Genomic DNA, 20,718 nt, shown 5'->3' with positions numbered 1-20,718 from the left:
TAACTGGTAATTTGCCTAACAGTAAAAGTCCCTCATTGGAGTGTGTCCCAAATTAACATGTTTGTTGCAGAAACAGATTTCTTACAGTCATATTGCAAACAAATGTATATGCACAAAATAGAAAAAAGTCCTGGGGTTTATGATGTTTCCAATCCTACACGGCACAGATGAGAGTCATGTTTCTAACTGTTTTCAAGCCAAGGCACTTGGCCCGAATGGCTGCTTTTAAATACCTGTGGCCCAGCGTGGGCTTGTTAGGCGTGATGACTCCATTCTGGTTGTGTGTGGGATGAACAAGAGACAGGGCAGCCTTTTGTAGTCAGAGTAACACAGTTAACACTAAGTTCTGGTAAGCAGACAATACTAGAGAGAGTACTCTGTGTCACAGCTTTACACGTCAGCTTTCAGAAAGCCCATTGAAACCACTTATCCAGCATCTCATATAAGCACCATTGAAAGGTTAAACAGAGAGCACCACATATACAGAACTGTGATCAAAACAGCGGACAGGAGTGGTTCAGGGAGCCATGGAGAAGCACGCAGCCCAGAAGAATCCCTGCAGGATGGATTCCCTGAAGGCACGATAGATGAGGGCTTGGAGAACAATGCAGCTGGTCCTCAGTCAGTTGCTGCTGTGGGGATGGTCCAGCTCTGGGTGACTCATCAATATGAATCCCCACACCTACTCATCCCTCAGCCCATGAATCCTGCTACACGTAAGCAAGCCTGCAATTGATATTAACAGAAAGACTGAAGCAACTAATTGTTCACAGCTGACAGGGACAAAGACTACCACCTCCCTGAATGCTCACTGTTGAAAAACTTAGGTTCTTCAAAAAAAGACTGATAATTCTTATTGCAAAGCTTAGTCATTGTAGCTACATTACTGGGCTTTTTAGAGGATGTTTGTGAGAGTCTATTGCTATTGTAGAGCTAACTGAGGTCCAATACATTTAATGTGTCTCTATAAAGCTGTTTCCAACTTCCAAAAGGTAAATGTTGGGGTTGTCCCTTTGTACTTTTGAATTAAACACGGTATGAAAAAGAGCACGGAAGTACTAGCTACTTAGTAAAAAAGGCACTATAACTATCTAACCATGGTAATTAGGTACACACCTGTGCTACAGATATCTGTAAAGAATCAATTTCTCTCTGTGACTGAGAAAGCAATTTTGCACTCATCATGGTAGAAAGGGATGACTGGTTTATGTATGGGGTTAGCACTGGTTTAGGTATGCGGTGAGAACTGTTTTAGGACTGTGGTAAGAACAACTCCCACAGGAGACACAGATTCATGGAAGAGACGTCCAAACTGCGTTTCTATTTCCACCGGTTCCCAGAAGGAAATAAGAAAAGACCTCTTCCCTCGTGCAGTTATACATACATTACAGCTTATCTTGGCCTTACTGTGGCAATTTGATGGGAGTTCTTATTATATAGTTGTGCCAAAAAATGGAGGCACAGAAATAGATCTTGAAGCTTCCCCAGAAAACATCACCAGGTAACAAATACTTCATTCTGGATGTTGACTTTTTATTTAGGGATATGATGAAAGAGGAAGAAAAAATGAAGAGACAAGCAGAAGAGACTCCCTTTTCTTTACAGTCAGATTAATCTATTTGGGGATTACTGTTGGAAAATTTTTTCCATCCAATATATTAGTGAAAAGGAAGCATAGGCAACAGCTATAAAGGAACAGATCTTACTTCTGGGAAAAGGGAACTAAAACAGAAGCTTCAGTCTTCGTCAAGAGATGTAATTATTCACTTAAGAACCTTGGACTGAATTCTAAAACATTTTTCTTTAGCGTTAGACTATATAATGGAGATTGTAAGGGAGTTATGGACTCCCCCATGTGTCCTTGTTCAGGAGGGTAATTCCTTTTTGCACCTCTCAAGAGTCCAGTGTGTGGGGGTCTCAATGTCTGAGGGCAGGTACACATCCCACTAGCAGAAATCCAAAATATGAGCTCCTTCCCCACCACGCTGAGGGTCTGGTGCCTGACAAAAAGGTTGTAACCAGCCCGAGAGGCATTTAAATGGGAAGGAATGTGCCAGCACCACAGGACTGCAGACATAGTACCAGCTCCCAATGAGAGGCTGTATGAGGCAGGTTAAAAATAGAAACAAAAGGAAAAAGAGAGGTAGAGGGATTTCATTGTGGAAAAGGGAGGTCTCAAGGAGCAGCTGTTAGAATGGGGGAAAGAAAGAAGGAAAGGAAGGAAGGGGCTGAGTCTCGGGTCCCATCCTCCAAATCAATACTCTTGATCCTGCTCTGAAAGACCACAAAGAGCGACTGGGCAGCCCTCCTCCTTCCTTTGACTTGCTGGTCTTGATGGGGCATTTCTAGAGTGATGTTTGATTTTTTTCTTTGCACCTTCAAATTCTACAATCAAGAGTTCAGTGTTATTCTATGCTATCATTAACTGGCATTATCTCTTATCTTTAAACTGGTCTTGAAATTGAATCTGGTGAACCTGACAAACCTCATGTTGCTACCGTTTCTCCAGAAGCAGTCATCCATGTAATGAGGAAGACAGTCCTTAAGGGATAACTATATCTTGAGATGTATTTGGGAACTTCATGAGTTGAGGTATGCCTGCCACTAAGTTGCAGGAGTCAGACTGAGGACTACATATATAACCCATACCCCTGAGCAAGGAACAGACAGCAAACACATAGCTAAAGACTTCAGAAATTCCCCAGACTTAGCACAACAGATTTTCTGAAACATGGTGCATCTTATCTTTGGCCTTAAACAGTGTGAAGTAGAAGGAGAGAACAGTCAAAGGTGAACTTCATGAATTCACATTCAAGGGAACAGAAACAGAAGCTTTTTTTGAGGGAGTAACTCTAGAAAGGAAGCCCAAAGTCATCTTTAAAAAGTACTGTAATGAAGTGGAAGCAAACGGTTTGCTGCAGCTGTGGAAGCATGACAGCATGGTCAAGAACAAGATGGATGTAGGCTTGTCTGAACTGCTTCTCCTCAAAGAAGAGAGTCATAGATCAAGCATGCTGCACTGTTGCATGAGGTCAGGATCCATGAAGTTTGAATCACCCTGTGGGCAGAGTTTGACTGCACACTTGCACAGCTCCTCAGAGCTGTACTACTTACAGGTGAAGCCCATAAATCAGTGCACTTCTTTCAGTTATGAAGTTATTTCTAATAAATGTGTGTAACCGGATCTGTGTTTGCTCTTTATAGTACCAAGTAATGTTTAGCGCTGGCCAGTGATCTGAGAAGGACTCGATCTGGTGTATCAAAACCCTGTACCAACTGAGCTGAAACTAAACCTGTTTTGGCTACTGTGGAATAAGCCAACTTCAGTTTATGTACTGTTTATTTCAAATGAAAAATTATCTACTCTTCAAGCACATGCCAGATATTACGGATGTGAATGTATTTGAATGTTACCAAGTTTGGACTATAATTTACATTTGTGGCCAAACTACATGTGTGTGCTCATACACATGAGGATATATGCACATGTGTACACATAACTGTACAAATGCTTATCGCACAATGCCAGTTCTCTACTGTCGGACTGTTCTTGTACTATTGTACTAGTCATCGTACTATTCTTGAAGAAAAGTGTCAACCAGTACCTGCTTATTTAATCCAAGCACTGTACTTTGTTTTTAAGAACTTGGTATCTTTGAAAAGCTGGTGCCTTTCAAACTGCTTGTCAGAGCCCAAGAAGTTCTTGGTCACCCTCCTGCTCCTTTTGGCAGAGGAACAAGGAGTAACAGCGGCTATCCCAGACTAAATCCCACTGTCTCTTCTGCCTCTTTTTTGCCCTTTGGCAGTGTTCTTTTACATAGACTCCATTATTCTGAGCTTAAAAACAGCACATCCCTTCTCAAGAAGACAGGAAAAAGAAAAAAGCAACTGTTCATCTACATACTTCTGAAATAGGAAAAAATTTTAAGGAAAACCAAATGAAGCCCAAACAAAGAATGGGCTGTTACACAAAACAGTAAGTTAATCTACAAAAACTCTGAAGATGAAAAACATGTTATAAAAATAAAAAATATCATCCACTCAACACAGTACATACGTTTTCCTATATAATAAACTAGGCAAACACATTCAAATATTGTAAGTCCTAAAAAAGGGCAAAAATCTTCAAAAAATGAGTCAACACTATTAAGGTTAGACTAAACATTACGCCAATGCATTCATCTGCACAACTTTTTGCAATGTGACAATTATCTGGTGTGTGTATGTGTAGGTATATGTGTGCACAGGGGGGAATGGGCCAAAAATACCAAGGGTGTTGTTTGCTATTTTAAAGCATTATTTCACAAATAATCAAACAAAAAAAATCTACAAATATTAGCACACATCTCAAATATTGCAAGTCACATTCTACAGCCCTTGACATTAAGAAAAAAGAAAAAGCCGACAAAATTAATTCAAGTACATTTGGAGCAGGTCCCTTGTGAAGTACTGTTTGTTTGCACTTCAGTTGCAATGAATGTGGACAGAGCTCCCCAAAAGACACAGAAGTGAGCATGCCTTCCCCAGCCCTGCAAAGCAAGTCTGAGTTGAGGTGCAATGATCTGTGATTTTGCTCAACATTGTGGATGCCCAAACCTGAATAAAAAATGATGCTTGAAAAACACCTTGAAGCAAATGACATAAAATAAACTCTTAAAATGAAAAGCGAGTTGTGTGTAAAGGCAGTCTTTTTGGTATGTAATCCTATTGGGATGACAAGCATGGTGCTCCTTCCCAAATTCTGGTCATCTTGGAGCTAACAATAAAGAAGCCTTTACGTTGTCCTGGTTGTCATTCTGACTCGACGTACCCCTTCCCGTGAGCCTCCATCCATCACCCAGAATAACCTAGCGGGTATCACACCCTGGCTAAAACATACATTGCTTCTTCATAACTTTTGTCCTCTACTTAGCTTTATTCCTCAAAAGGAGAAGCGCTTCCCTCTCCATGTTTCACATGTTCCTTTGAAAATACCAGTGGAGAAATCTGCCTGCCAGAGTAGTTAAAGTCTGGTGAAATCCCTGTGCTGCTGCAAGTCCCCTATGCTCTCATAGTCATTCTCTCCTGAAAGAGCAGCGTGGTTTGTGTTAGGCACAGACAAGGTCCTGTCTTCTTCTTGGCTCACTGACTGGATAGCTTCATAGTCAGGCTCCAGCTCCCCGTTTGGTCTGTCTGCTGACTGAGGCACAATGGTAGTATGTAGGGTGTTCTCAAAGTCCTTCACACTTGCATACAGGCCACTGGAAATAGATGGGGACCTCTGAGATGCAATTTCTTGAATACAGGTGTAAGGAGAATCCCGTGCCTTGATGGCCTGTCCTGGCTTACTCACCGACGAGTACATGGCTGAGATCTAGGAAAAGGAGACACCTGATGAGTATTTAAGCATGGCATACGGTTTGTGTGCCCGTATGTACCCCTTCCACCACAAGGATGTCAGTTACTTAAGAAAAGACAGGATCATCTAATAAAAACATATCCCTTCTTACAAAAAAAAAAGAAGGATTTCTCATAAAACCTTTATTTCTGGCATGCATTTATAAACTGATTTTCTTTCCAAAAAAGAATGCTTTATAAAAGAAGTTTATAAATGTAGAAATTCTTCGAACATAAATCCCCTGCAAGCAAAGTAGACCCAGGACAAAAGGGAATGGCTTTGTGAGCAGGAGCTCTTACAAGTTTTGCTATAGTCCTGGAGCCAGCTTGGGCTCAATGGGGAGACGGACATCAAAGGGATGATCAGGTTTAGCTGCTCTAGTGTAGGAGAATGATGCTGTCTGATCCTTGGGGTTTTTAATGGTAGCAGGTACTTTTCTGCTTTTAGAGACACCCGAGTAGGACAGCAGTTATATTGTTGTGTTTATTTGTTGTTGTTTGTTGGCAGGACCAAGGAGTCACGTGAAGAGAACATTAAAAATCAGGAGATAAATTACCCACAGCAGAAAATAGCGAATAGTCGGTGCCAACCTTGGTAGGCAAGATCTGTTCTGTTGACTAAACTCTGCCTACAAAGAGGAGCTGCATCCCAGTCACTGCGTTATCAGAACTTGAGGCTAGGGGCTGAAACCTCTCAGCTACTATAAACACGAGAGGGAGCCGGAGTCTCACTCCTAGCTCCAAAAATCCCCTCTGAGGAGGTGGTATGCTTAACCAAGTGCAGGAAGGTGGCCCTTAATGAAGAGGCGAAGGAGAGGCCCATGTCCATGCATGTACCTCCATGCAGGGCTCGCCGGGGCTGGTGCCGAGACAGGGACCCACTTGTGACCCCCCTCTCCCAGTCCAAGTGGCTACTACCCCCTGCACAGGGCAGGCGGCCGAAATTCCCTCCCTGCTTCTCTGGTACCTAACACTGCAATTGCAACATAGCTCTTCTGTTACATTTAAAGACTTTCCCAAGCATGCAAGGTGACAGGATTTGTATAAATCCAATTAAAATAGTAGATTGGCATGAAAATGTCCATTACCATTAAGCAACACTGGCTGATGCAGATGGACCAGATTGCTTCCATTAATTCTGTATTTTATTTTTTTTTTAGAAAAAGAGACATCCAATTGCAGATAGCAGTACTTCTTACTTCTTACTGATTTCAGCCAACCAAACAAAAATGGCTTTTTGCTCATCCATACTTCAGCCCTTTCCAGCATTAAATTACATGACCCCAGCTCAAGGATCAATTTATTCATTAGTATCTGGGAGCGCTTCTCCCAGCAGAACGCATTAGCTCACACAGCTCACTGCCAAGTCTGTGTTTACTTTTATGTCTGGAGAATGTATTTATAAATTGCACGGGTATATCGGGAATGATCACAAGCAACCTTATTTCTGTTTAACTTTGCTGTCTTTGTTTCAATCTCCTCAATTTATTTGACTAACAGACATTTTAAAGAACAGTTTATGTTCCAGTGCTTTTATTGTGCTTCCGTCTGTTTCCCAGAGCCCCAAACACTTTTCATGGGGAAGGTGGAGCATGTTTCAAAAGGCTCCTGATTATTATTCTTAAGTAGAGATCATCATCCAAATCAAGAAGCTGCCCTAACGATCAGCTAATTGTGGCTTCCTGTTATTTTCTGACACAGTTTTTTAACCTACTGGCCTGATGCAGCCATATGCTAGAATAGCTCTGATTTTAGGAATGTGGCAGTACAAACTCTGCAGAGAAACTTCGGCTTTCATTTTCCCTTCAGACAAATTTCACCTTTCTTAGGTCCTGCTTAATCATGCAGAGCTTATGCTAATTTCTGCCTGAAAAAAAGGTCTCTAGTTAGTATTGAATTTTGTGCCAGAAACCTACCTCATCTTCTGTAAGAGATGGATCTTCCTCTCGAGACTTGTAAGACATTGAACTAAGCCTCTGTAAAAAAGGAAAAAAGAAAAAAAAGGCTTATTACCAGTCAACAGTGTGAAACCTATAATAAAACCCATTAAATCAATACATTATATTTTATGGTCATTTGCTCACTAGTTCCATTTTACATAGCTAATATCCCTAATATCCAGAGTGCATCTCTGAAGATAACAGCCCTAAGGTTAGTAGAGCTTTTTAATGTATCTGCTCTTGTCCTGACCTGAAAAGGGCAAAAATAATGTAATGGTTAAAACAAACTCTGCTCTGCTGTATCCCTGTCTTTATACTTCTAATGAAGCAAGGAGGCATCTGCAAGGGCTTTTGAACAATTAAAAGTCAGCTGTTGTGACACACTAGTTGGCCTTCCACGTGATTTTCGGGTACACTGTTAGACGACAAAAGAATAACACTCAACTGGCACCTTCCTGAGGATTGTCACCCTTCATTCGGTGGATCCTGGAAGTGCTGCAAGGGAGGCGCCGGGTCCTCCTCCCCCAGGAAATCCGGCAGCTGTGCAGAGGTGCACAGCAGCACCGCCTCGCAAGCCCTCCGACCGCGAACGCGGGAAAGACCTGCTGCAACCCACCCTGAGACGGGCAGCTCAACCCTCCAAGCACCTGCCTGGATCTAGTTCACACAGCAAAGTTACTAAAGGCTGGAAGGCTTGGTTTGGTATCAAGTCTAACTTCAAGCATGTAAAGCATCATGCAGAAATTAGGTCATGAAACATTGGGGGAAAAGCATTTTGCTCTCATTAAACATGTCTTAGGACTTTTATGGCAAGCAAGGCACTGATTCCTTCCCTCTGGGGTGAGAAGGCTTTGCTGGACTCCTGCTCCACAGTGATTCAGAGGGAGCCTTCCAGCGCTGTTTGTCACGGGCTGTATTTTGGAGTTTCACGTGAATTCTCCACCTAAAATACTTCAGACCTCCTCCAGTGCAGAACAAGGTGGAGGAAGTAAAGCTATTTTGAGCACAGTCAAATACCACTTGCAGGCACATACTAGACACACAAGACTTTCCCCACCCCCCCACCCCGAGGTTCATTATAATGGATTCTTTCCTACTTCCATTTTTCTTGGTGTTTTTACTTCTGGTACATACCAAGCTTCAAACCCCTGGGGCACTTCTGATGAAGACCCTGACTCAAAGCACTGCCTGCTGCTCCACAGGGGGCTTCCCTCACACCTAACAACGCCCTTGCTTCCTGTGCACCGCCTGGAGAATGTGCTCTTTAACCTCTGGTTTGTTTATTCACAACAACAAAAAAAAAAAAAAGAAAAAGGAGAAGTTAAAATGTATTTTGGCCCTTTATTAGATCTGCTTCACTACAAACAGCTCAGTTTAGTCTTTCTTATTTGCAGGATATTTTTTGTGCTGAGGAGTAACTTACTAATTTCATCCTCACACATTAAAAAAAACATGTGCTTGCAAAATTTTTCAGTGAATTTATTTTCTCTTATCAGTGTGCCTATAAGCACCACATGTCAGGATCCCTTCTACAGTTTCCCACTCAATTACTGAAAAATACCCCAGTGTGCTGGCAATCCAGTTCTTGTTTTCCTGGGACCTAGCACTCTTTCTTCTAAATGTGAAACCTGTGACACATGAATTTTAAAGGATGTTGTCATCTTGGAAACTGAAAAAAGTACTCACTCCTAAACATTTTGTACCTAGCAATATTATACATTATGCTTGAAAGCTCAACAGGAGCAACACAAACAGGCACGTGTCCTTATTTGCCCTCCACTTTGCTTTTGTTCCTTGATAGCCCTTGAGTTTTTGCTCTGTGGCTCAGCTGCTGCTCCTGAGTCAGGCACCAGAACAAGACGACCATTCTCCTCTGGTGCATTTGTAAGGGATGCTTTGCCCATCCTCAGGCTGCACAAGTCTGAAATCAGATGGCAGCAGCCAGATGTACACACGGAGAGCATTTCTACCAGTGCTCAGTCCGGAAAGACCTGGGTGAAAAAGGAGATCCACACTTCCATTTTTTCAATTAAAAAGGAAGAGCTAAAGCAAAACTACTCCTCCTCTGCAGTTTTATTAGAAGAACTACGCCCAAGTTTTTCCAGGTGATAGAGGCCTGTAAGAGGCTTTGTGCTATTAAAGGTGTCTTTCTTCACCAAAACCTTCCAAAGGATTTGGCTGGGCCAATAACCAATTTAGATAATTAATTTTCACCCACATCTGGCTCTTGAAAGGATCCTTTATCCTTTTCATGCTGTTACATACTGGAACGGTCTCTGGCTTGGTCCACCTAGCTCTCTCCCAGATGAGTGTGCTTCAGGAACTGGCATGGGCTGGGGATCATCCTGGCTGCCCTCTTTTACAGGGTGAGACTGAAACAGCCTGGACATGGTCAGTCTCTGTCTGTTGGCAGGTACGAGGCTCAGTTACACAAGCAGCCTCCCTGCCTGTCCCTTCTTTGTGCCCTACTAAAGCAAAGCCTAACTGCAGTGAGAGAGACTCGCACGACTTAGCCCAACCTCTCTCTTCATCAGGGTCAGGGCAGAAGGTTGAAAAGTTTGGGATATGGATGTGATGTTAAGCAAGGCAGCTAAGTAGCCTCAGAAGAGAGGAAGCAAAAGTGAGACACCTATGGAGTCTGTTTAACTAAAAGAGTTATCAATATAACATACATTTCCATAAACATCTTGGGTTTGGTTGCCACACTGGAAAAAACAGGCATTGCTCTGCATTGTTTGAAGCAGCAAAATAAACGGAAAAATGATCATCATCACAGCAGAAAAACAATCCCGCAACCACCTCCCCACACAACGCCAACAATAATGACATTTATATATTCCATCAATTACCATTTCCAACTCTGCTGCAGCTGTAGCTCTCAAGGACAGGACAGGCGCACGCTTCGATGCATAATGCATGTACCTAGCAGTGAACGTGGCAATGATCTGATACTGCCGAAGCTTTAACTCAGGATGGCTTTAGCTCTGAATAAATTTTAATTAGACAAACACCTTTTTTCTGGCACTTAGGGGACTGCATGTGTCATCTCTTGATTAATCCTTCAAAACCTGAACCATTTTAATCAATTCCCACTCCTTGCAGTTACTGACACTGTATGCACAGTGTGCTGCGGAGCTACAGAGCAGCAAATGCTTTGCCTTTGTATCGGTGCCTGGGAAACATGATGATTTTCTGCAAGTCTTTTCACACCTGGTAGAAAAAATGTCACTGTTACGGAAAGCTGTTTCTCTAAAAGTTTAATTAGAAATTACATATGGCCTGAATTTGGGAGGGAGGAGTGTTGGTGGATTACTGTTGACAATCACATCTTAATTTTTTAGTTAACAAGCTCGTTATCTGTAAGAATGTGCACTGAAGAGTCCAGATAAACAATTTTTATATTACGACTTCAGTTCATTCATTTTGACTCTACTGTGCTTTATAGGTTACATGGTTTGTCAGTTATTTAACAAGGTATTTTTCTGCCCTCTGCCTGGATTACTGAAATACTTCAAATAAGAGAACAGCCAGAAACAAGTAACAATACCTCAGTTCTGCTATGACTTTTCAGGTAGATGTTTACATTAAAATGTCACATCGCATCTTAAGGATTTTTTTGGAATTTTCATCAACACCTAATATTATTTGATGACTCAGATGCCAAAATTATATTAATCTGCTAAAATCACAGTTCCCTCATTCACAAATATAAGTTAGCTAAACTAGTTCTGAAAAATGCAAACTCAACAGTTTATGAAAACTCTGTGCAATGACCTGAAAGCATCCTTAAAATTAATTCTGGTGAAAAACTAAAAATGGCAAAATAACTTGTTGAAAATGTCACCATTCTATTTTTCAAAGAGTTCACCACTAACCTGTCACTAGGCTGGGAGAATGAATAAGCTGATGAGAAAACATCACTTTTGGCCATGATTTCAGGTGGACATTCATTCATTACTCTGTTTACTTGTGACATACAGAATTTGACAAACATAAAAGCCTACAGTTGCAAACTCTCTCTCCTTCTGTCCTTCTCTCCTACAGAGAGAGACGAGATGAGTGGCTTTGAGCAGATGCCCAACACTTGCACAGCAAAGTCAAGGTGTCCCAACAAGAGAGACACATGTAAAGTCAGGGCATCCATCAAGAATGCCCCCCTGTCCTTTTCGTAAACTGAGGTTTCATTAGAAAAAAACAAGGAGGGGATTCTGAACAAGATATTGATGATGGCAGAGACACTGCATACCTATTTGTAACAGCTCCCACAAGTATAATGCCGTTAAACAAAGAAGCAGAGGCCTCTTATGCAATTTCTCTAATGTGTAGTATTTGGGAAAAGTCTTATGAAGTGCATACTGCAACAATCTAAAATATAGGCTGCAATAGAATGCCTATAATGCAAAGACTATACTGTAGTATTTTCGTATTTCCATATTTTACAACCTTGCATCACCTGGAGTGTTTGGGGTTTTTCTCTTGGCATTATTAAAAAAAAAATCATCTCCCACCCATATGTTCTCTATCATTATTTGTCTGTTGGACAAGGTTTACCTTCTCTGGTTTACTTGCTCCTTCTGTCACTTCTTCTTCCACCTCTTTTTCTTGCACATTCTCATTTTCATCAAGAAGTTTCATGGGTACCGGAGGGGGAAGCTCATCCTCTACATCTGGTGTGTTGTCAAGAGGGCTTTCTGAATTAGCACTTTGTCGACTTTTTTTATTTCGGTCAACAGATGCATATTCTGCTGATTCAATTCTGCACTCGGGAATCTGATTCTGACCTTCAGAAACCGTAAAAGCAGCCTTTGATTTGCTGTTACGGCTCCCTTCCATGCTGGCTACTGCTCCAACATCTTTAATTTCCTTCACCGTTTCATACAAGCAGTCTTCAACTATGTTCTCCTGAGAGGAGCTGTCTTTCAGGACTTCATAAGGCCCTTCCATTCCAAGACCCTGATCATTTTCTGCATTTCTAGCTGAGATGATGGTTTCCATGGCGTTGTTAGGGGGAATACTGGGTAGTTCCCGGCTCTGGTGACATTTTATAGACTTTCCAAGGCTATCCTGTTGTTCTAGCAGATCAGAGACAGACGTCTGTACTTCTTCATAAGGCTGGATACAGGCAGTTGTACTGTCCTCTGAGAGCACTAGAAAAAATTATAAAGAAGTATTTAAAACAAATGTGTAACTGTAAGGTGAGTGTGATTTGGTACTCTACATCACTTTGATTTTGTGTCTCATTGGAAGGGATAAATGATACTAATGCCCAGAAATATCTAGTGGTCATCATGCTTTTTGTTTATGAAAAGGTTTCCGTGACAGAGATTTCTGCACTCTGCCGTTAACGTATCTTTCTCACAATACCTTAAATACTCCGTGCACCTGCAAGTCACATTATATAGCAACAGCATTCACAGTAAGAGGAGGGGATGGGTGGGTAGGTGCAGGTGTGCATGGATGTTCAGTTGTACTGGGTTATACTGAATGCTTACAGTCCGCTCAGGCGCCTCAGATGGGGAACGCTGGTGGGAGGCCTCGAACCAAGTGCCTTTAAAAATCCTCTTTCCATCTCTTTATCCTTTGGAGTCAAAAAGGAAAGCGTTCTTCCTTCCTCCCTACCTAGCCCTCACCTTGTTTAACATGCTGGCCAAATTCTCGTCTGACTCACACTTCTCTCAGCCCTGCCGCAGTCAGCCTCGCTGCACGCTATGCCAGAAGCTCCTCACTGGAAGGCTATGCCATACTTCTTTTAGTCTCGCAGCACATAATGTAGGTTGACAACCTACTAACGAGCCAGCCATATGCACAAAAGAGGAGACTAGACTTCAGAAAGTAGCGTTAGGCAGAACATGTTATTTTAAGTCCCAGAAGCGGGTCAGTGGCGCTGTCCCTAGAGGATATTAGGGACTTCTTATCTTAGAGTGCACACATGCGACACTTGCCTGCATTCAGGGATGGACACATGGGCACACAGAAGCGTCTTTCAGGTAGTATATGGTATGTAACTTTACGTGACACCATTTCTTTGAAAAATCGCTTCTGAATAGCTTTACTTTTCTTGGTGCAGTTCCTGTGGTACTCGCTCAGCAAAATCAACCTGTTCTTCCATTGCCTTCGGTGTGTTTGACATGGTGACATAAAGTGTCGCCAAAGCAATCAAGACCCTTGATTTGGTGGTTGCCATGGTCGTTGCTTTCTCTTGTGCTCAGGGCACGCAGATTCACGCAATCAGCACCCGCAGGGAGCCGTACCCTGACAGAAAAACTCAGGATGGAACTGGAGGTGTGAGATGGTAATTGCCGTCTGAATGGGAGATGGGAGGAGAAGGAAAGGAAAACATCATTCTCCATTCACTTGGCTCTTGCATACAACTGGAGAGGAATAGGTGGAATAGGAGGAAATGTCCTTTTGCATCCTGACTAGGACTCAAAGTGTCCTAGTCACTACCCAGGATGCCTGCAGACTTCCCGAGGAACATTTGGAGAAGCTGGAACCCTTCTGGTGCTTGCTCAGGGATTTGTGTGCTATGCAGAGCTTTGCCACAGGCTCCAGAGAGCACTCGCCCTGTTCAGCCTCGGGGGATAATCAGGAGTAATGAGAATTCAGCCTTCTCCTTGGTTATGGGTAGTGACACAGAAAGGGTTGGCGTAGATAATGGGTTGGCATAGGTAAACACAATGCTGGCTGGTTGGGTAAAGGAAAAACCCCAACATTTGATGGTGCTGCTTCCATAACCCTGCCCGTGCTCAAAAGGCTAGCAGAAACAGCAAAAGAAAGAACGATTAACAAAAAGAATGCATTAAGTATAAATAAGGAATCAAAGCACATTGGTTCCTGTTATTCAGAAGGGTTGTTATGCAGAGTGTAAGCTGAGTAATATCAGACAGTCTGAAAACTGTCTGCTGGTTGACAGCACTCCTTTTAGTAGCAGCTTTGACAGCTGCGTGTGTGGTGACTTGTGGCAAAGAGAAATGCTTCCCTTCTGCGCATCGAGTCTCTTGGTGAGCCACACACCTACATACGCAACAAGCCAATGGATGGGAGCAGCGATTAGCTGCAAAAACAAAGTTTAAAAATTCTTTGGATATGTGTCTCTGAGGGGTAAAAATTGAGTAGCTTAGCCTCTGGCTGCACAGTGAGATGAGGAGGTAGGGGATGAGAAGCACAGCCCATGGTGTTGGTGCCCAGTGTGGAGACAACAGTTGGCTCCTGGTGGCTCTGAGATGAGACTGAGTTTATTTTTAGGTGCAGCCAAGTAAAATATTTTCCAATGATACTTCACTGTGAATCATTTTGAGTGTCCAGCAAACCAAAGACTAAGGGAAAAAAGAAGCCTATTTATGTTGCTTGTTTTCTAAAATACAAAAATACAAGCGACAGCCTTGCACAGCATGGGATTCTGATCCAAAGCTGTAGTCCCTGAGGGAGGACCTGCAATATTTCCACAGCCTCCAGGAGTAAAGCTCTGAGGTACAACTGCATCTTCTGGTCACATCCCAACCTCGTAGCAGTCCAAGCTTGGGGAATGCCGCAGCCTTTGCCTGATGGCCTGGTCAATCTGCAGGTGTAGATTGGTGGCCCAGAGGAGGACCTTAACACCTTCCCAGTGTTGGCTGGTGTGGAGGACTGGGAGCTGGGGTGTAGGGCTCTGCCAGTGTATGCCCAGCAGGGAAGTAGAGATGCAGCCTAAAATGCCAACATCTTCATGGGATGGGCTACTGACTTCCCAGCAAGGCAAACGTGTTCATTGCATTTTTTAACTTGATCATAAGTTTTGTGTGAATTATGTCCTGTGCGAAGAGGACTGACTGCCCTCCGGAGGGCTGCATGCCCAGCCGCTGCCCTGCGATACAGCCGCTGATCTGGTGCCAGACCTCCAGAGGTGAGCAGAGGGAAATGCAGGGCAGTCAGACAAATGGCATGACCGTGTGCTTGGAAAGCTGATAGCTAGAAACCTGCGACTCGAGGGATCACCAGCTAACATGGGAGCTGTGTGCAAGGGGCCGGCGCTGCCCGTGCGTCCCACCCGCAGGGGCTGCACTCACCCTCGCCGTTGCTGAGTGCCCCGTTCTGGTCGCTGCTCGGAGGGGGCTCTGTAGCTGAACTTGTGATCGAGTGGCTGAACACCTCCTTCTCAGAAGGCTGCAACACAAATTAGTGAGATCTAATCACCGTTGGATAGGAATAAATGTTTGCACAAATAGATATGCGACAAATTTCATTCTGAGCTGGGGAGCTCTGACTCACAGGTACTATGGGCAGGAGAGTCAAACCATGCTGACTAGACGCAAAGATCTAGGTGCCTGTGTTTACAGGTGTTAAAACAAATAAATGTAAGTATGTCCAGAGTCATCTTTCTTCCAAACTTTATGGCAATAGACATTACCATGCCTTTAACCCGTGAGAAGACAGCAGATGACAATGGGTCCACTGCGCTTGCGCTGCAAACAAGCGAAAGAAAGGCCGGAGATCCTGAGTGCACCAGTGGCAGAAAGAACATTGAGAAAGTGCAGATTGCTGGGGTCTACACAACTTCTCCTCCTCTTCCTGTTCTGCAACTTTTAAAGTTTCTCTTGCTCCATCACCTCCAAATTCCTGAGCTATTTTCTGATCTGCAGTATTTTGCAAGGAGTTTGGTACAAACCACAAGACAGACACAAGCTGCCAGAAGGAAATACATACCACATTCATCAGATTTTCATGATCTCCATTCTGATGTTTGGCCTTCTTTTCCCTTAATGAAACAGATGTATGAACTGTTACTACAGATAATGCTAATATACAAATTCCAATCATTAATAGATGTTACACACCTGCAGGGAACAGAATGGTGATTCACAATAATGTTGAAGATAGAATTATATATTGAAAATAGAAAATTATTACAGGGACTGGTATGACCTTTGTGTAAGGTCACCATCGAGGCAGGGTGGTGATAAACATATCTGAAGAGGTACCACATTTTTCTCGTTCAGCGTAAGACCACAGTAAGGAGCAACTAATGATAATCAAAAATATTATTATCCTGAACTTAATCATACCTGAAATGGTCAGAGATACACAAGATACATGTTTTGGTATCAGACTACCTGGGGAGTTCCTTAAACTGTGTCAGTAAAAGGTGTTTATCCCATGAAGAATTAGAAAAGACCCACAAAAGGCAGCCTACTCCCACTCAGGATGCTAGTTATAATTAATAATAAGCATAAGCAGTTCAAGAAGGCCTACAAATTTCATAGTAGCAGAGGCCTTCATTTTAAAATGAATCCTGCTTCACTGGGTACTTCACAGGACTCAAGTATGGATCACACTTCCAGTTTTTACCATTTTGGAAATACAGCTCTTATTCTGAAATACTGTAATACACTATGGGCTTGAAATAATAATAGTCCTTCCCCTAGATGAAAAGGCAAGAAAAAGGTGAGAAAATATTGACAATATGAAATCTGTGCTTCTTCTAAAGTCTGCAATGCACCATACTTCCTTCATTAGCAACTGTTAAAATTCTACCTAATTGGGAAATAAGAAAACAGAGCAAGTAAGGCTGCACCAATGCAGAGCAGAGTTAAAGTTTACCAAAACTTAATTTTTTCTCTGGAAGTTTTTCTGACTCTGACATTTTAGAAAGAGCAGATTTTGTTCAGTTTTCCATGTCCTCAACTATTTTTGAAGAGTAAGGTAGGAAGAAATTTTACATAATTGCATTTACGCATAAAAAACCTGCCCTACAGAATGACCTGAAATAAAAAATACTGCTTCCAGACTAGCAACACAAGAATTTATTAAACAGCATCACCAGATAGTTTCTGACAATGTATCTGTATAACTGCAAAGACATACTCAGTGGTTTGAGTCTGTTTTAAAAACATCTTTCTAGAGATGTTTCAAGGACTGGAGTGTTACAAGACAAAACATGGTACCTAAATGCAATGTTTGTGGCCTTAAGAATTTTTAAAATAAGTTTTATACTTTTAAATAAATAAAAAAACCCCTATTTCTGCTACTTTTACACAGGTGTCACAGGAAACTGGGATGAATAGGAAGATACTGAAATATCACCTAACAGCTTACGAAAGCATTTCTCCTGACTCACATGAAATTACAAGTTCCAACTTATGCTTTTTAGGGTTTCAACCAACTTCTGGGGACTGGTCTTGCCCACGACTGTTTTTTTGCAATGTGGGCGTTAGAGAAATCCTGCTGAAGAACAGGGCCTTCCACTGTAGACACACCTTATGCCAATATAGTGTATTTTATGGCTGCACAGCCACCTCAACGCTCTCAATGACCAGCGGCTGGAAGAACATGCTTCTATAGGCATAAGGGTTCAAACCAAAGATTTTGCTGCTGTACTAAGTTATGGATAGGTTGTTTTTTTCCCCCCTACGCTTGGCTGATTGAGCTATGCCGGCAAAATGTAGCGATACGGACCAGAGCAGTCCCGCTCCTCATCGTGAAGGGTCTCACCACCCGACCTGGTGGAAGGGCACCGTGGGTTGAGCGCTGGCTGCCCAGCTCCCCTGTGCCGTCAGCAGGGCTCAGCTTACGTGGTGTGAAGGGGCCTTGAAACGTGAATAAACAAAGTCAGTAGAAGTGCCTGTAGTGCTGAAATTGAACCCTCTTATGGAGAAGGTACGAGTACAAGACGTTAATTAGTATCACCGTTTGATTCTTACTCGTTTTGGCTTGAACGGCAGGATCAATTCCCTAGTCTTCAGGAATGGCCAAAGCAAAGCTGAAATACATAGAAATCATTTTCCTTTCCTTTTTACCTATACTTTTTTTGTCTTGTTCAGCCCACCTAATTTTCTCATTTTCAGGTTAGTGGTGTGATCTGCTAACAGTGAGTGTCCACCTGCGCTCCAGGCTTCAGCTTAGGAGAAAGCACCTACCAAACACAACGGTGTTTTTCCTTCCCAGCAAAAGAAAAAAAAAATCGATTTTAGAATGAACAGAACTGTTGAAATTCAGGTTTGCTCTGAAAACAGACTTTGTACTGTACTTTTTTTAAATTTCTGTACCTAAGTCCTCAGTATTTCTTGCTAACTTAGTGAACCTATTTCAATCCCTGCACTATTTGATTCAAGAACTGTTACTGCCTGAAAGCTCCTGAGCCTTACCTGTTGCAGCTGGAGCAGAGGAAGATGAGGAAGGTGAGGAACAAGAGTGTTGTCATGGCTGCCAGACTTCCCCACAGGATGACGTGGACCTGTCCACTGCCTAAGAAGCTACCCTCCGGCCCCATGGTACTAGTAGAGGCTGGCGTCACTTGGGGATGAAGAGGTTATTCCTTGGAGAAGGCTGGCATCTGTGCTGCGTGCACCTTCTGTTCCTGCAGAAAGAAGAACACCATTAGAGGTTAACACAAGTTTTGAAGATAGTGAATGTGACAGCTACAGCTCTGGCTGGAGAGATTTTCAAATCCAGATCTTACAAAAAAACAGTTCCAAGTACAAGCCAGCCAGCCAAAGAGATTTTCAGCTACATTTCTGACGGTGACACAGAACAAACCTTGTCAAATATTAACACAAGCTGTTACCTATCTACCATCTCCACACGAATAAAAAGTAGTACAGTATCTCTGTACTCGTATCTGGAGGAAGAAGTTTATAAAACCACTTCGAGGGACAGAGTAGTCTATTTTGCAGTGATATTTGTTAAGAACTTCATTGAAAAAAGTGAGCTTTCAAAACCAACTACAACTTCTGCAAAGTCAACAAGTCAAAAAGAGAGCTGCAGCAGCTGTTCACCTCCTTCCCTCTCAACGCCTCCCGCCTGCACGTGCTTTGGTGCTTAAAGTACAGTGACAAATAGTTCAGTCTTCAAAAGGAATGCCACAAAAACCTTTCTTGCAGTGGATCAGATCAAGTCTTATTTCTATGTGAAATGCTTATTGTCTTAATAGTATGTCTGGAGAGCAATAATACCGAACTTTCTTTTTTTGCTTCTCCCCACCCGAGTCTGAGAAAACAACTAATGAGAAAAGTAGACGGAGTGGTTTTTAATAACCTGAATAAACACAACTTTTGCTACAGCACAGCAGCCCCTGGAGAAACATCCAGGGTAAATGGTATTTACGACATGTAAGTCTTGGTATACAATATATTCTAAAATTTTATACGTATTTTTAATGTAATACATTGTTGACAAGCCAAAATTAAAGAGAAGTTTTTCATTATGCACTGCTGAAGATATAAATTTATCCATAATTTAGGAATAGGTTATGCAAAGTCTATTTACAGGCTTTCAACCAGACTTCAATATTGATAAACACTGACATAGAATACAATGACTAAGAAATGAGCAGTTATCTTTCGGGAATGAAAAAATAGCACAAACATAAGATTGAATAACATCTAAAGCCGCTGAGACTTACTTGAATTTTATGCATATGTTTTCATATTTATCTTTTTAATGTGAAATATGTATGTACACATTTTTTTTTCTTCGCGGCAGAAGCACACTTTGTAATAGCAAATTCAATTAGGTATTAATATCATATCTGTATCAAAAAACACCACGTCACCATTTTCTTATTAAAATCTTATGAAAAAAAAAGATTAATTTCCAGAAGAAGGACATTCACATTAAAGGAAATCTGGTGAGTCAGCAGAAGAAACTTAACACCTAGGCTATGTGACTAGGTAGCTCTTACAATTAACATTCCTATTCCTACATAAAATGGGCTCATTGGTTTCTACCTTGCAGGATCAGACTTCTGGACTCCTGCCAAGAAGAACCAATTCTTACTAATTTATCCATGGTGGATAAAAGTTTTTGGTTTTTTTTTTCCTTTTAGATACTAATGGCATTGCAATAACTTAAAATGGGAAGAAACAAACAAAAGATGGAAAAAGTTGCCAATTCTGGAAAGACAGGCTTCAAAATGTAGTGAAATATTTCTAGTTTGGGCAAGTTATAAGAAAGTCAGATAATCTGTAAATTCTCAGAACCCATAAATACAGAGGATGGGAAGAGTAGGTATCGCACACCTTGCCAAAGCACAGATATGTCTTACTGGTAGCCTTGAGCACCGACACCAAAGAGCCACCACTCTTTGGGGATGACTGCTGCCAAGCAATCTGCCTCTGTGGTTACCTTGGTAGAGCTTGAAAAATTAAACATTTAAAAGCAATGGCAGACCACTCTAAAAATAATGTATATTGCAGATGTGCATCTGATACAGCCCTGTCTTATCCCTATTTTAAAGCAAAACATGGGTTATTTCTACACTGAGTCATAGTCACAACATTGACTGTGAAATGGAGAGACCTGAAGAGAAACAGAATCAAATTTAGTCAGGAGAAAACTTGGTCTAATGCCCGAAAATACCTCTCTGATGCGGTGTATGGGCACCAGGCACTGGGATGCATTCCTGTAGAGGTGATGGACTGTCTCATTT

At 42.1% G+C, this 20,718-nt stretch overlaps 1 protein-coding gene across 1 annotated transcript; it reads right to left on the bottom strand.

Annotated features, from left to right (window-relative positions):
* Positions 1 to 4,957: 4,957 nt before the first annotated feature.
* On the bottom strand, positions 4,958 to 18,561 carry PAG1 (phosphoprotein membrane anchor with glycosphingolipid microdomains 1; the record flags this gene model as incomplete). Its single annotated transcript, XM_082014986.1, has 6 exons — positions 4,958 to 5,353; positions 7,293 to 7,352; positions 11,868 to 12,463; positions 15,362 to 15,458; positions 15,999 to 16,050; positions 18,437 to 18,561. 6 exons carry the CDS (start codon positions 18,559 to 18,561, stop codon positions 5,003 to 5,005), a joined length of 1,281 nt encoding a protein of 426 aa, XP_081871112.1. The 3' UTR covers positions 4,958 to 5,002.
* Between the last annotated feature and the right edge of the window lie 2,157 nt (positions 18,562 to 20,718).

The sequence above is a fragment of the Phaethon aethereus genome, assembly GCF_964289735.1.
Source record: "Phaethon aethereus genome assembly, chromosome: 2".
Classification (NCBI taxonomy): domain Eukaryota; kingdom Metazoa; phylum Chordata; class Aves; order Phaethontiformes; family Phaethontidae; genus Phaethon; species Phaethon aethereus.
This window is presented reverse-complemented; position numbering and strand designations above follow the sequence as displayed.